This window comes from Uloborus diversus, chromosome 6, assembly GCF_026930045.1.
Source record: "Uloborus diversus isolate 005 chromosome 6, Udiv.v.3.1, whole genome shotgun sequence".
NCBI classification, from domain to species: domain Eukaryota; kingdom Metazoa; phylum Arthropoda; class Arachnida; order Araneae; family Uloboridae; genus Uloborus; species Uloborus diversus.
In genome coordinates this window covers 54881252-54897284 of record NC_072736.1, presented here as the reverse complement: position 1 = coordinate 54897284, position 16033 = coordinate 54881252, and the positions used below count along the sequence as shown (strand labels likewise).

Here is a 16033-nt window from a genome sequence, read left to right as displayed (position 1 = left end):
GTGAAAATTAAATGTAAATGTTTCATTTAACTTTGCAGAAACTTTTACAGCACTCAAATGTGTATTTTTCATAAATTTTTAAACTTTAAATCTCCGATCACGTTTTGTCAATTTTGCTGGTTGACCTTTTCTCACCTTGTTTTCGGTCCGATTCCTTTCTTTAAAACATTTTATCAAGCACTTTACTATACAAACAAATAAATTAACTAATTTAGAGACACTTCAAACCAATTTACTACTACTGTGGGAAAAAAATTCAAATTTTGAATGGTGTTTGCGGTTTTTTACGAATACCAGCCATTTTACAGTAATAAGCACAATATTAAGGAATAATTTTAAAAAAAATTAAGCCAAATGACTTATAAGGGTCAATATAATGCAAAAATATTGATAAAATGGCATATGATAATTTTAATCATGTATTTATTCGAAAATATTTGAGTGTACGATGACTTTTGTGGCGTGTTATTTCTCTGTTTCTTTGTTTTCTGACCCATTTAAAAAGGAAGATCCTTTAATATTTTGAAAAAAACCAATGTGTTATCTATGGAAATACTATTAAATCCTAATTTATGCAGTATATTCATGGAACGTAACCCCCATGTACAAGGAGGGTTTACTGTATTTCAAGATTTGCCACTATTCTTGTCAGCGAATGGTGTATAAGTTACACAATTATGCACAAATTAAATTATAACTGTATGAACTTTCATGCTTACACATGAAAACAGATGAAAAAAAAATACAAATATACATACATCTTAATGTATGCGCATGTATATATGCAATTATATTATAAGTGTGTGATTGAAATAAGTTACTATCAATTTTTCCATTTTAGTAATTTTACCTCAAAATTCTTCAGTAGTTTCTTCACAATCTCTCTGACATATATGACCAAATGAAAAAGACTTTGCAATAATCAAAAGCAGCTTTTAAACCAGTTGATTTCTTCCTGACTAAAATCTGTATCATTTGCCAGGTCTTGATTGGCTATGAAATTAAATATGTTTTTGTTCTCATTGGAAATCTTTTGGGACCCGGATAATAACCTACTTTTATATTTCCCTAAATATTCAAAGATAGTTTCTTTCACAAGGTTATCCACATCCCCATCAATATCCATTTAGTTCAATAGGAAGAATAACTTGTGGTCAGAATGAGCGACAGTCAATTCTTTCTCAAAATTCTTCTCTTGTCTTGAATCACAGTAGAACAATATTTCCTTCTCAGAAAACACCATTTGAAGTCTTGTTAGCCATTAAACAGTTGAATTTCCCCAAGAGTATCAATTTTGCAAGATTTTTTTCTTTTCTAAAGCTGCTATTACTCTTCTATATAAATTAAAAAAATAAAGAGTAATCTTCTAAAAGCAAAATCACTACTGTAATTATTTAAGTTATGTATTTTCAGCAATACATCTTTCGTTTTAAATTTTATTTGTAATAAATGCTACTTAAGTCCTTCATATTAACAAAATTGTATCATATTTTAATTGAATGTTCCCTACATTGCATACTCAACACATAACACTAGCAAGTATCACATATTAGGGCCCTTAATATGAAGTGAAATAGTATATATTTCATTTTTCACTGTATTATATTTTTATGTTCACAAAAACTTCAAAAGGAATAAGAAAACATGGTGGGGGGGGGGATTATTAAAAGGAGTGCTTTCACATCACCATTTTATCAAAATGTTGTTAAAACTTCTCTTTTACAAAAGAAGAACCAAAATAATAAGTTAGTTAATAATAGAAATATTGTCTTCCCCCTTTTCTTCCATATTTTTAAAGTCCTAAATAGAGAACAATTAATAATTGTTAAATGCTCTAATCAATATAAACAATATAAGCTAAAGCAAAGGTGTGACACCAAATGTTTTTTTAAAACTTTTTTGACTAAAGCACTTTTTTAATGTTGCAAACAAAAAGTAATGCCTTAGAAATGTAGTTCAGCATTTCTCAACCTTTTCAACCCAGAGATAGGGAAAAACTTTTTTTGACTTGCAGACTGTTGACAGCTTGTGAAAAATTGTGTACAAGTAAGGATTTTCTTTTCTTTTTTTGACAAAAAAAATAAAAAATTGGAACTAAAGAAATGTCACAAAAAATATTTAAATGTAAAAATAAGTAAATAAGTAAAACGTTTGAGAAAAAAAAGAGAAATCAACCAAAATTAGTCACAAAGTATTGAAAAAAAAAGTCTTATAGGATGCCTATTTATATGATGTTTTTTTTTTTTTTTTTTGGAGTAAGAAAAATTATCTAAGATGGGCAACAAAAATCTCTGAGGACCAGTCAAATTATTCCGCAGACCAGGGGTTGAGAATCGCTGATGTAGTAGGTAACACTTTAAAAAAGTTATATATTTAACTTAAGGATAAAAATAAGGAATAAAAAATAATATAACAAGTTCTTCCGTTAATACTACAATTTTTACCATTCTTGTTTATGAATCAAAAGGACATCAGGTGTTAGAACTTTAAGTAAAAATTGAATGGCTGCTATTCCCAACAAATATCAGGTTTTAAAAGGGGAAAGATAATGAATTCATGAGCTTTATTACGGATTTTGTGTACGATGAGAGCTTGTAATGCTAATTGGACTCATGAAAATCAAATAAATGTTTTTCTTCCTGTAATCATCAGTCTGAATTCTGCAACCTGAGAACGAAAAAATTTATAATTACACTACTAATATGCATCTCACAAAAACAGCAGATATTAAGATACTTTGCAATTTGAAAAATGATTTAATATATTGTACAGTACAGCAATTTTATCCCCTTTCATGAACTGATATAAGTAGGGAAAGCATTAACTATGCGATTTAATAAAACATAGCATATAATATTCAGTTATAGCAGTCAACATTAACCAAATTGTGGCCTTTTCATGAGAAGATAAGAAAACTTGAATGAGAAACTCACAAAAACTTACTTCTAGCATAGCTTGAAAGCAGCTGGGTGTTTCTGATACCAACAGAATTGTTAATGTTTAAGTCAACTTCAATTCCACTAAAACAAAGGAAATGTTACTTCACAAAATACATTTTGTACAGTGAAACTCAATTGACTAAATTTGACCCCATTATATAAAATCATGACTGCAAAAATTCTCAAGGTACTTAACATAATAATAATGTTCCTCATAATTCATCCATCTACAAAGATAATTATGATTTTAAGCGGGGCACTCAAAAATACTTGACACAAAATATATGTTTACTTTTGTTTGCACACCCATTTGAGGTTTACCTCATTAATTTTGCTTTGAGAACTACTTCATATTGACAAGATAATCAGATAATAGTAGATACAGTTTGTTGAGATTGTGCATACCAACAAATTTATATATATTACTTTGAAAGCAGAGTGTTAACACTTTTTCAACTAGAATTGTAAAAACATTTACATTGCTCAGTTAATATTTTTCTCATTTTAAATTGAACCAATTATATTACCAAAATCAAAAACCATAAAATCTATATAAAATAAGCAATTCATTTCTAAAGTTCTTAACTTTCAGTTCATGCTATTAACTTATAATGTAATAGGCGCTTAATTAAATTCATTTTTACAAATTCTAGATAGCGTATTTTGAATGTGTGTCACGTATTTAACCTTTCATAGATTTTAGTGGTAATGATTGATGCCAACAATTTCTAGACCTTTTCACTTCTTATCCATATCATGTTTAGCGGCACAATAGTTTTTCAATAACTATTTGGTATTTCTTTTTGGGATTGTACATCGGTAAGCTACACAAAAATTAAAATTAAAAAAAATCCAAAATTTAAAAGAAGAAATTATTTCTGAATTTCAGATTTAACAAACAGAATGAACACTTTTGTAAGAATCAACACTAAAAATTTATCACCTTAGCTATAATTATAAAGCAGCCCAATGTGAAATGTAAATGGAAGGACAATACAAATTTCACAATAAACAAACAATAAAAAAAATTTTATCTTCTAAAAAAAAATTACCTTACAGAGTCTTGAAACTTTAAAATAGGAACTTTTGCATAAATAATTTCAATTTTCATTAAGAAACCTAAAAAGCAAAAATAAATCAGGTAAGTTGAGTATATGTCTTGAGACTAGTAAAAATATATTTTAGTTTTTTATCAGTTACCATGTTTATCCATATAAGTCAATTTATTTAGTTTTAAAACAGAAAATTAATCACGATCAGGATGGCTACAGGATTTGAAAAATAAAATTCCCTGATTTTCCCCTGTTCAAGTACAACAAAGTTCCCTGATTTACGTTACTATCTACTTGTCCCAACAGAAAAACCATTGTACATAGAATGATCCAAAAGTTTGGGGACAAGTTGTATAAAACTTCAACCTGAATAGTTCATATCATTGAAGCACATTCAAGTTCAAAATAGTCCAAGTTCAAAGTTCAAAATAGTTCACCTTGAACAACTATGCACTTCTGCCAACAATCGTATATCTTTTGGAAGCACTCTTTGCAGGCCCGGATCTGTATACCCGCAGAGCCGGCAGTGCAGAGAGGGGAGAGGGGGGGCACATCCTTAAAGGACTCAACGACCCAAGAAATTGAAAAAAAAAAAATCACTAAGACTTATTAACATTCCAAATATACATTGCTGGCATCTGGGGAGGGGCCCTACAGATTGTTGCAGGGGGGCCCAAAATTTATAGATCCCGTCTTGCCCCCTGGAAGCCATTTTTCGTAACCTCCTGTAAGGCCTCCTGCGATGCAACTTTACCTTCATCTGACGAAAGAAAGTGATGTCCCTGCAATTGTTTAATTGCTGGGAAAAGGAAAAAGTTACACGGGTCTAAGTCTGACGAAACACGTGGTGTTATTTGTTTGACATCTGATCAAAGCGTGCATCATCAGCATGGAAGTTGCCTTCCTCATCACGGTGAAGTTAAAGTTGCATCGCAGGAGGCCTTAGAGAATGTTGCAAAAAAGGGCTTCTAGGAGTGCTTCCAAAAGCTATGAAAACGTTGGCAGAAGAGCATAGTTGCTCAAGGTGACTATTTTGAAGGTAGATGTGCTTTGGTGATGTGAACTATTTAGGGTAAAGTCCCCAAACCTTTGGATTGTACCTACGTATATTTAAAAAAAACATTCAAGAATAAAAACCTTTTTAACAGTTACTAAAAAAAATAAGGTAATTTAGAGGGTCAATAACACTGTCAAATTTATTGGAAGATTTAGGGCTTTTTTAGTTGCTTTCTTAATTGTTTCAGAATGTAATATGTTATCAGGCATACCCACAGACCCCGTGTTCTTAAGGGGCCCAACAGCCCAAGGAATTGAAAAACAAAAACTAGCTAGCACTAAGACTTATTAAAGTTGCAAATATAAACTGCTGGTCTCTGGGGAGGGCCCTACAGAGCTTGTTGCAAGGGGACTCAAAATTTATAGATCTGGGACTCTATTTCATGGCTTTCCTGCTCATTCTACTTGGCAGAATGAAAGTTAAAACTGACTCTAGTTATCTGCTCTCCCCCCCACCCCAAAAAAAAATACTTATTGGCAAGGCAGGCTGCTATTAAGTTACTTACTAACAGCTGGTGGTGTATTTTATGTATTAAATACTCTGTCTATTTTCAGAAAATTTTTACAGCAAAAGGTAAAAATTCCAATATTTGTCATGACAAATATACAAAATTGGACATATATTTTTGCGTCCATGACAAAACACATATTTTTACTACTTACTATAATTCAAAAACAAGGAGTAGACTTTGTGCAGGATGTTTTTTGCTTCAACTTCTTGATCAATCTGGAGAAAAAGGGACATTTTTTTAAAGTATGAAAGTAGATGAATTGGCTACAATAAGTAAAGCGAGTACACCAGTAGTGACAAAAATATAAGAATCAGAACTGCTGTCTGATACTCATCTGCATTAAAACTTTTTATGGAGGTTAAGTAATTTAAAACTAAAAGCACAGAAAAGTAATCTAAGATTTAAAACAAAAGCTTAGAAAAATAATTTAGATTTGTATGAAACTTTTTTTTTACATAAAATTAATGACAAATAAATAAATTAGTATGAATAGAAAGTATTAGAATCAAAAAATATACATTAATAATAATAAAATGAATTTTTAAAAAAATCATAAAAAGCATGTATTAATTTTAATTTTTGACGCTGATGTTTTTGAATACAATAAAGACATAATATTCATTTTCCATTGTTATACTAAATGCATTACACAAAAACGCATCATGTGAAAATAAAAGTGTTCAATCAAACATCTTACAAAAAATATACGCATCAGTGCCAACCTCAAGATCAAAATTCTGTTGCACCAGGAAAGAAGGGGAGGAGGGGGAGTAGAGTGTACTAAAATAGAAGTTTCTGACTCAGTCAAAAGATATAAATATAACAACCATTAATTTACTTCAACTAACATGTATTTCAAAAGGAAGCTTCAAGAAAACCCCACCACGCAGCAAAAAAATACAACTAAAAAAAAATTATTAAGGATGTAAATGGAAAATACAAAACACTATGAATGAAAAGTTGATGCATTTGCTTCAAATTTAGTACATTCTTCACACACACAAAAAAAGACAAATAAATAAAATAAAAAGTAACTACAAAAATTAAATAACTAGAATCACAATCTTTACTAATAATAAAGCTGAAAGTCTGTCCGGAGGATGCCTGTGACGAGCATAGCGCCTAGACCGTTCGGCTGATTTTCATGAAATTTGGCACAAAGTTAGTTTGTAGCATGGGGATGTGCACCTCGAAGCGATTTTTCAAAAATTCGAAGTGGTTCTTTTTCTATTAAAATTTTAAGAACAAAAATATCATAAGATGGATGAGTAAATTACGAAATTATCATAACGTGGAACCGTAACATGGGCACAAGCCAATTGGCGAGCTACGAAATTATCATAACGTGGAACCGTAACATGGGTACAAGCCAATTGGCTAGAAAATGCACCATTCATTATTTGTAAATATACAGGTGAACCAAATGACTTTTTAATTTTTCTATTACAGGCAAAGCCCTGCGGATACCACTAGTAAAAAAATACATTGTTAAAACAAAAACAAAATAAGCAGATTTATAGTAGCAAAAGCAAAAATAGCTTCTCAAATTCAAAATAATTAAAATATTTACAAGACGATAAAGGATTGAAGTAGAAAACCCTGCATGCAATTTTTGGAGAAGTTTCCAAATAATTGCAAAAAATCCTTTTAGTGAAGGTCAAAGTCAATTTTTTTTTAAATCTGCTAAAAGGCTGATTTTTCTTAAAAAAGAAAAGGCTATTTCCAAAAAAAAAAATAATAAAATAAAAATAAAATAAATGGGCATTTTGGAGTTAATAAATAAATATGATAAACTTTTGGAAAAAATAGAGTACAGTTGATTCCGGTAAATAGGACCACATTGGGACGGGACCATTTTTGTCCTAATAACTGGCTGGTCCGATTAAGTGAACAGGATCTGTGTAGCGTGACAGAACATGCTATACACAAAACATTTAAAAAACATTATGATTATTGTAATCCCATATGTATGGTGTGCATACAAAGATGAAAAATTGATGTTTACAAAAACTTTTCAGTAAAAAACAAATTAAAATAAAGCGAAGAATCCTTAACACTTGTTCAACAACGTGTTCAAACATTACCCTCACAGCATATGGTTCAAACCAACTTGGTATTTGTTACGTTTGTAGTTTGTATGGTGAGCATGCAAAAAAGAAAAATTATTGTTTACGAAAAAATTTTCAGTTAAAAATGAATTAAAGTAAGGAGATGAACCTTTTTACACTTGTTCAACAATGTGTTTAAACCAATACGGTTTTTGTTACATTCCTACCAGTCAGTACGATTCAATTCAACACCCATAAGTAACTTAAAAGGTGAGAGTGAAAAAATAAGTGCTAAAAAATACTAATCAGCCATTACAAATTCCAATAAAATGAAAATTACATATTTTATAACTAATTTTTTCCTTTTTTCTTTTTTTGAAAAAAATTACACATTATTGCACTTGCTAACTGAACTGAAGAAATTTGACTGAAGAAATTTGAATTTTTAGTCTCTGCTAGAACAATGCCGCAAATAAAATGGGAGTTCTCTTAACCATTTTTTCTCTATTGATATTGCTGGGTTTAATTGAAAGTTACAAGGAACCAATATTAATTCTTATTGTACTAACTAATAAATTCGTTGACCCACTTAAAACTCTCCTCAAGCAGGCAATTTCTAGATTTTTTTCTAAATTGTTTTCATGTTCTTTGGTCTGATTAAGCGGATTTTTGGTCTTTATATGTGAATAATATTAGGTTTGTGTGGGATCTTTTTTGGTTCGAATGAGTGGCTGGTCCTATCAACCAGTGGTCCAATAAAACAGATTTCACTGTACTTGGAAACCATGGTTACGGTTTTTTAAATCATGAGTAAACAAATAAATATACCTCAAAGTCAGTCAGCATGAGACACATATCCATATCACTGCTGCTAACTCCAAGCTTAGTCATAGATGAACCAACAACATACAAACCACAAGCTACAAAACAAAAAGTGGAAATGAAACAGAAATGGTCATAGGGCTAGAAATGGTTTAAAAACTTAAAAGTTAGTAATTTAGCAAATATTACAGTTATGCTCTAAATATTCAAGTAACATCTAACTCTACACACTACCAAGATGTCAATTGTAGAATTTAAAGCATACCATACCAGATTCAAAACAGATTATTTTCTGTTTCTCTAAGAACTATCTTTTAGGCCATTTTATAAATGTGAAAACACAAAGACTGCCGTGGAAATATAAAAGGCAATATCTGCACATTTTTCTGTTTTCCTTTTTTTTTTTTACGTTTTTGTCAATTATTGTACTTTATGCTTTATTGTACAAGCATGCTTTTTTGATTTCCACCAAAAAAAAAAATAAATAAATAAATAAATAAATAAATAAATAAAAAATCCCCCCTTCAACATGTTTCCATTGTTAATGGGAAATCCAAAATGTATTCTTTCAAATACCTCAAGCTATTTCTGCAGATACTGAGCTTTTTCTTCCTATGGCAGAAGATGCTAACAATTTCACAGCAGACTACTTTCTTTAGGATCAGACTACTTTAAGTTCAAAAATAGTGATACTCAGGTTATTACATCATTGTATATAGAATGCTATTCTATATTGAGTCAAAACAACATAATTATATAAAAAATAAAAAAACCATCCTTAATAATTATTTAGCAGCATTATAAAAGAATGAGTCCTAACTTTTGTATGCACCAAACAACGTTTTTACACTCTCCTGAAAAGTACTGATTGTGTGACTTCTGTTAATCTGGCTTGGAGATATAGAAATGTGGATTCTGTACTACCCTTCAAAATACAATAATATAGGAGTTCTTTACATTATATACATATAATATCTAATTTAAAAAAAAATTAAGCATAGAAGCCCCCATTTGCCTTTTAAAAATTTACCCAATTCAAAGTCACTGAAGTGGTGGTCATTTATTAAAAGGTAACCAGTGACTATCATTAACCTCACAGAATGAACATAACTGACTGAACCATCAAAAGATGGTGTCACTATAAGTACAGTCATATCTACTTCTACAAGTTAGACACAAGGCTGAAGGAGGTAAGAATTTTTTTTCCAGTCTGAGATGTTTACTAATCTACCAGTGATACAAACATGTAAATATTTAAAATACATAACAAAGAAGCGCCAAGATAAATGCTGCTAGATTTCACACACTAAAGTAACTTTTAGCAAGAAGAACTTAAATGCTACATTTAGGATAGTGAAACATCAAAAGTTCCAATATTTCAGCACAGGTCTAAAACTCGAACATAAATGGAACTCATCTACATATAAACAATTGCATCATGGCCATACAAATGTCATTTTAAGTTCTTAGAAAAGTGGTGCAAAAAGTGCTCATTAATTAACAGCAATCCTATTAGGACATAACTTTATAACCCTTTTATATAGCAGAACCCATTCCTAATACCAGCAAAGAACATACAGTAAAACTCCCAATTATCTGCAGAATAGGGTGACATGGTAACCGCGGATAAGGGAAGACAGCGAATAATAGGAAAAAATGATGCCAGTGTATACAATAGCTAAGAAATATGAATATAATGAACACATTCATTTAAATTAAACATTGTTACATTGCATCTACTAACATCAAATGTAAAAAATATATATAAAGCCTAAAAGCAAACAATAAAACAATCATTAGTTTAAAAAACATTTAATGACCCTTAAGAAAGAAAAATGTGAAAGGCCTGCAGATAATCCAACCACCGATAATCTGGAGCTTTACTGTAGTTTTAAATTGAAAGCAAAAGTTAGATACAAAGAATATAGTAAGAACTGAATCCTATTTTATAACGTAGAAAAATGCATAAACATTGCATAAACTTACCAGGAAATCTTTCTAGCATGATTTCATGCAGTTTGTCACGTAATGTCATTTTCTTGTGATACACTTCATCTGTTTGCTTATTTTGCATAAATATTTGTAAAATGTGTTGTGTAAGCTAAAAAAAAAGTCATCGAAATGTTAATCAATAAATAAAGAGTATGTAGAAAATCAAGAGTTGGTGAAGAAGTTCTGAAATTGATTGCATTTATATGAGTGTCTGTGTTGCATAAAATGATAAATAATAATTTTGCAAAACATAAATAAAGTGTGACTGCAAAGAGTTGACACTTAGCTCCACTTTGTTTCAGAAGAGTTCATTTTTATGAAGGGGCAATATGAAGAAGAAAGTCAAAGAACAGAGTTTAAGTGAGTGCTTGGTTCTAGAGCTTGAATATGTCACCTTGGAATTTAAGAAATTAGTCAAAGAGGTAAAACATTTCAATTTTGTGAGGTAAAAGTAGATGCTTTACTGAACGGGTCACATCCTACGTAAGTGGGCCATCAGCCATTGCTCAGAGACAACAATGCCTCCTATAATTAATTTCAATTGAAAATTGGCAATAGTCGAGTTTAACATTTAATATTTATCGATTTATTATTGTCTAAAATGTGAATATTTCTTTGTGCTATTTAACTTAATTATCAACTGCGTTATCTATTTCTTTTTCTTTTTTTTTTTGTGGTGGCAAAGACAAAAGAAAATATTTTGATGGAATATGAATGCTGTTTTTCTCATCCGTTGTCGGCAAAAAATATTATACTTTTATACCATTAATTGATTGATTAATATTATTCTATTATCTGGGGAAACTATTTGATTAAGGGGGGATCTTTAACATTGAATTTATGGGGAAATTTTCAGTTCCGAGAGGTTTATTCGTATAAGCGGGATATTCGTTTATCTGTTACCCGATTAACTGGGGCTGACAGTATTTTTAGTCTTATAATTGTACAGTCTTTAGGGCAGGACACAGCTTTCACATGGTTAACTTTTTATAGTTTTTTCTGTAAATAAAGCTCTTAATTAACGGATAGCTAATTTATAACTGAATCAGAATATGTCAGCATCTATTTATTTATATTTTGTTTCGTTAAAACAGTTGGGCACAAAATCGGATTGATAAAAAAAAAGTTGATTTGAAAAGTCACATTGGTAGAAAGGCTGCGCATCCAAAAATCAAACTTTTAAACAAGTAAAAGCAGCGGCATTTCTTCCAGAAATTACTATACCTCTAAAAAAGAATCTTCCCAATTATTCTTCAAATTTCAATAGTAAGAAAATACTTTTGGCTTATATTCCTATGTGTAAATAAATGGATGGGGATAATGGGATGGATAAATAAATGCTCAAAAAACAATGATCTTTCATGAACTAAAAGTAACATACAAAGGATGATATTTACAACCTTGTCACTGGAATTATTGCAAAATGTAGAACTTGGTGATGGAGAATATGTTTGAAGTCTCTTTGCAGATGTATTTGGAAAGCTTCCATTCCTTCTCGGCACAAACTTTTCATTTTCTCTAGGACTTGCACCAATCTAATTAATAGATAAAGTTATATCTAATACGGTACAAATTAAAATAAACATTAAAATGTATACACAAGAAAACTGATTAAAAACATCAGTCTGTTTTCTCCCCATTTTCATATAGGAAGCAATCTAAAACTTCCAGACCTTGCCAAGTTTTATAGTGCAGGAAAAATCATAGATATACAGAAAATGCCTAAATTCTTCCTACACACTAAATAATAGCTAAATAAGTACAGATAAAGATGTTATATTTTGTTGCCTTTCTACTTTCTTGAATTTGTATCTATGTCATCTTTGGGTTCCTACATCTGTATGTCCAACTAATGAAATTAATGTAACTGTTCAAAGTAGAAAGCACCAGTATTTACTCTTACTAGTAAAAACTTAGAAGTTTTACAAAGGATTCCATTTCAACCTCATTTATCCAGACTAACTTGGACCAAAAGCAAACCAGATGATCAAAAATCCCGATAATCCAAGCAATATGGATAATAAGCAAAATAAACCACCATTGATATTATTGATTCCATTGTCCTCCATATATAAATTTAGTTTTTGTGAGAAAAGTAGCAAATAATACTTGATGTACAGACATCAAAGTTTCAGTTTTTATTTAATCTAGTGCTTTCATGTAAGATGCTTAATATTTAAAATTTAAAAAAAAATGAAAGAAAAAAGCATTGGAATGTAAAGCATTTTATGCTATAAAATTTACATTTTTTAAACTTTTCCGGGTTATGATCCAAGTTTAAACTCTTAAGCTTTGATTTGATTAATCTAAATGCACACTGAACCAAGTACATACAAAAAGATTAATTTATAATTTATTTCTACAGATAACTCGGCAACTTGTGTTTCTATCACTTTGGGCAGTTTTATTCTTCTTTATATCTGTACCTCAGAGTCAGACTAAGATAAGTCCAAAATGACAATTTAGGTTATCACTGGAAAGTACGTATATAGAATTAAATATGTATTGAGCCATGATAATGTAATTCTATAAAAAAAAAAAAAATTAATTATTTTTTACCAATGTTATAAAAGCTTGAGTTACAACCTTTATATGCATCAGACAAATGTTTTTAGGCTCTTCAGAAAAGTAGTGATAATGTGACTTGGCTTTGAAGTGCAGATATTTCCAGTTATACGAAGGAGTTTCAAAACGTAGGAAACAAGCACTCGCAGCATAAAAATTTATTCAGGAATTGCTAAAATGGATACAATGTAATGAAGCAAAGGCACAGATTACTTCTCTACATAGTCACCATACTAATCAAGGCATTTGTTCTAGAAATCATTTCTAGGAACGTGAAACCACATCAAGATGGCTTATACAAATGTGATAACCAGCAACAGGCTCTTGGCCCAACTAGGCTGGTCCTAATCAATTTATTAGTCCTCAATGAAGATCAGTGGCCCTCCTAAAGCTACCCACTCCCTTGCTCATTACCACCTCTTCCGGTAAGCTGTTCCAAGTGCGCACAACCCTACTAAAGTAGTTTTTCCTTATTTCCAGGTTAGCCTAGATTTGAATAGCTTAAAACAATGACCCCTAGTCCTGCTTTCGGTGCGAAAACTTAATCCATTAACATCATTTGACAAATTAAATTTAATTTCATTTTGATAAATTTCAACAGCTGCATCATGTCCCCGCTGATCCTCCTTCGCTCCAGGCTATACATATTACATATTAAGCCTATTAAGTCTGATATCATAATCTAAATCTGAAAGTTCCTTTACTAGTCTAGTTACCCTTCTTTGAAACCTTTCCAACACACAAATATCTTTCCTCAGATATGGAGACCAAAACTGCACAGCACGCTCCAAATGGGGTCTTACTAAACTCATATATAAATCATATATAAAGACAGAAGAACCTTCTTAAATTTGTTTGAAATAGATGTATTGATAAACTCAAGCATTCTGTTGGCTTTGTTACTTGCAATGCTGCACTGTTGACTAAGCTTGAAGTCCTGATTTATTAAGATACCCAGATCCATAACATTTTCTGCCTGATTTATGACTGAACCCTGTAAACGATATCTCATACGCTTATTTCCATGACCTAAGTGTAGCACTTGACATTTCCCTACATTAACTGCCATACCCCATTTATCTGCCCACTTAGTAATATGATCTAAATCCTCTTGCAGCTGTTTTACTTGTTCTTCATTTTCGACAATCCCCATAACTTTTACATCGTCAGCAAAACAATTCATGCTTCCAGAAATATTTTCATTGATGTCATTCATAAATATAATAAACAAAAGAGGCCCTAAAACTGATCCCTGAGGAACCCCACTTAAAACATCACTCCAATTAGAATGATTTCCTCTCACAACTACTCTTTGCTTCCTACCAGTAAGCCAATTTCTAACCCAAAGTAAAGTTTTTCCTCCTATTCCAATGTCAGCTAACTTGCTGAGAAGAGCAACATGCGGTACCTTATCAAAAGCTTTTTGTAAATCAATATAAACAACATCCACACACTTTTTGTTATCTAAAGCCAAGGTAACCTTGTCGTAGAAATGCAATAAATTAGTAGCACACGATTTACCTTTCCTGAACTCATACTGCAAAGTAGTCAACAGACTATTAGTCTCTAAGAAATTCATAATAGTGATTTTGATCAAAGTTTCAAAAATCTTACAAACCACTGAAGTCAGACTTATAGGTCTATAATCCCCAGTATTACCTTTAGACCCTTTCTTGAAGAGCGGCGTTATGTCAGCCAGTTTCCAGTCCTCTGGCACTGCCCCTGAGTTGTAAAAAGCATTGAAAATATTTAAAATAACATCCACTAATTCCTCTGCACATTCCACTAAAATTTTTGGATAAATATTATCTGGTCCTGGAGCTCTAGTTGCTTTAATTTTTTAAAATGAAATAGAACCTCCTCCCTGGAAAACACAAAATCCTCAAGCTGCATAATAGCTCGGGTCTTTCTAGTGTCAACTGCTGAGATACAGTTATTGTTAAACACACTGGAAAAAAAGTTATTAAGAACATTTGCAATATCTCTCTCTAGTTTTGAATTAAATTTCCATGATCAACCAATGGCCCAATTTTACTAGTTCGAGCTTTCCCAGAAATAGCATAAGCAAAAAATCTTTTAGGATTCCCATCAATGTTATCAGCTAACCTTTGCTCCAATTCCCTCTTCCGAAAATCCGTACCAAATACTTAAAACTTCATCTTGCCTTTCAATACTGGAGCCTATCTGCACTCTGACCAGTTTCCTTAAACTGACAAAAAGCCACTTGCTTATAATTTAGAGCTTCTTCTTTAATCTCCCTAGAGAACCACATGGGCCAAATTTTAGTACTAACAACTTTTCCCCTAAATGGAACATAATCCCCAACCGTTTTTGCCAGTTTTTCCTTAAATTCCGCCCACAGCTGATCTATGTCACTATTTTCCAATATTGACAAAAAAAAAAAAAACTCTTTCAAGCTCTGTCGAAGTGCAACAAAAATCAGTGTTTCTGAAATGGGGCACAAGCATAAAATTTTCAACTTTGTACACTTCAAATTTAATCCAGAACCTAATGCTGTTATGATCACTATCTCAAATATGACCCCCTACACACAACCTCTGAACAGAACTTCCTACATCACAGAAAAGTAGATCCAAAATCGCCTCTTCTCGAGTCCCCAGAGTTACAACTTGATCTAAGAAACAGTCACCAATTACTTCTAAAAGTTCTTCTCTGCCATTACTAGGATAAAAAATATTCCAATCAATACCCGGAAAATTGAAATCCCCCATTATGATGACTGATCACTTACTAGACAAGTCACAAATAATACGAAACATTTGTTCATCTTGTCCCTGGCTTGAATTAGGTAGCATATAAATGCTTCCAAAGCGCAATTTTTTGTCCTTATTGCTCATCAACTCCAGCCAAACCATATCAATATCAGTAGGTTTATCATTTATGACCAATTCATTGCAGAGAAAATTGTCTCTAACATAAAATAAAACTCCAACACCACTTTTGCCTACTCTATCTTAACAATTTATACCAGGCAATATGTAATTAATCTACATCAAATTCCGTAGCTCATGTCTCTGTAATTCCAA

At 31.3% G+C, this 16033-nt stretch overlaps 1 protein-coding gene across 2 annotated transcripts in view; it reads right to left on the bottom strand.

Moving 5' to 3' along the window:
• The window catches only part of LOC129223938 (poly(A) RNA polymerase GLD2-like), a 50384-nt gene that overhangs the window by 16177 nt on the left and 18174 nt on the right, over window positions 1-16033 (bottom strand). For both annotated transcript variants that reach the window (XM_054858320.1, XM_054858319.1), the window contains exons 5-10: window positions 11822-11956; window positions 10416-10530; window positions 8436-8527; window positions 5711-5774; window positions 3992-4058; window positions 2944-3020 (exon numbers count right to left, since the gene is read on the bottom strand). In XM_054858320.1, coding sequence (XP_054714295.1) covers window positions 2944-3020; window positions 3992-4058; window positions 5711-5774; window positions 8436-8527; window positions 10416-10530; window positions 11822-11956 — 550 coding nt within the window. The remainder of the gene's footprint in view (window positions 1-2943; window positions 3021-3991; window positions 4059-5710; window positions 5775-8435; window positions 8528-10415; window positions 10531-11821; window positions 11957-16033) is intronic.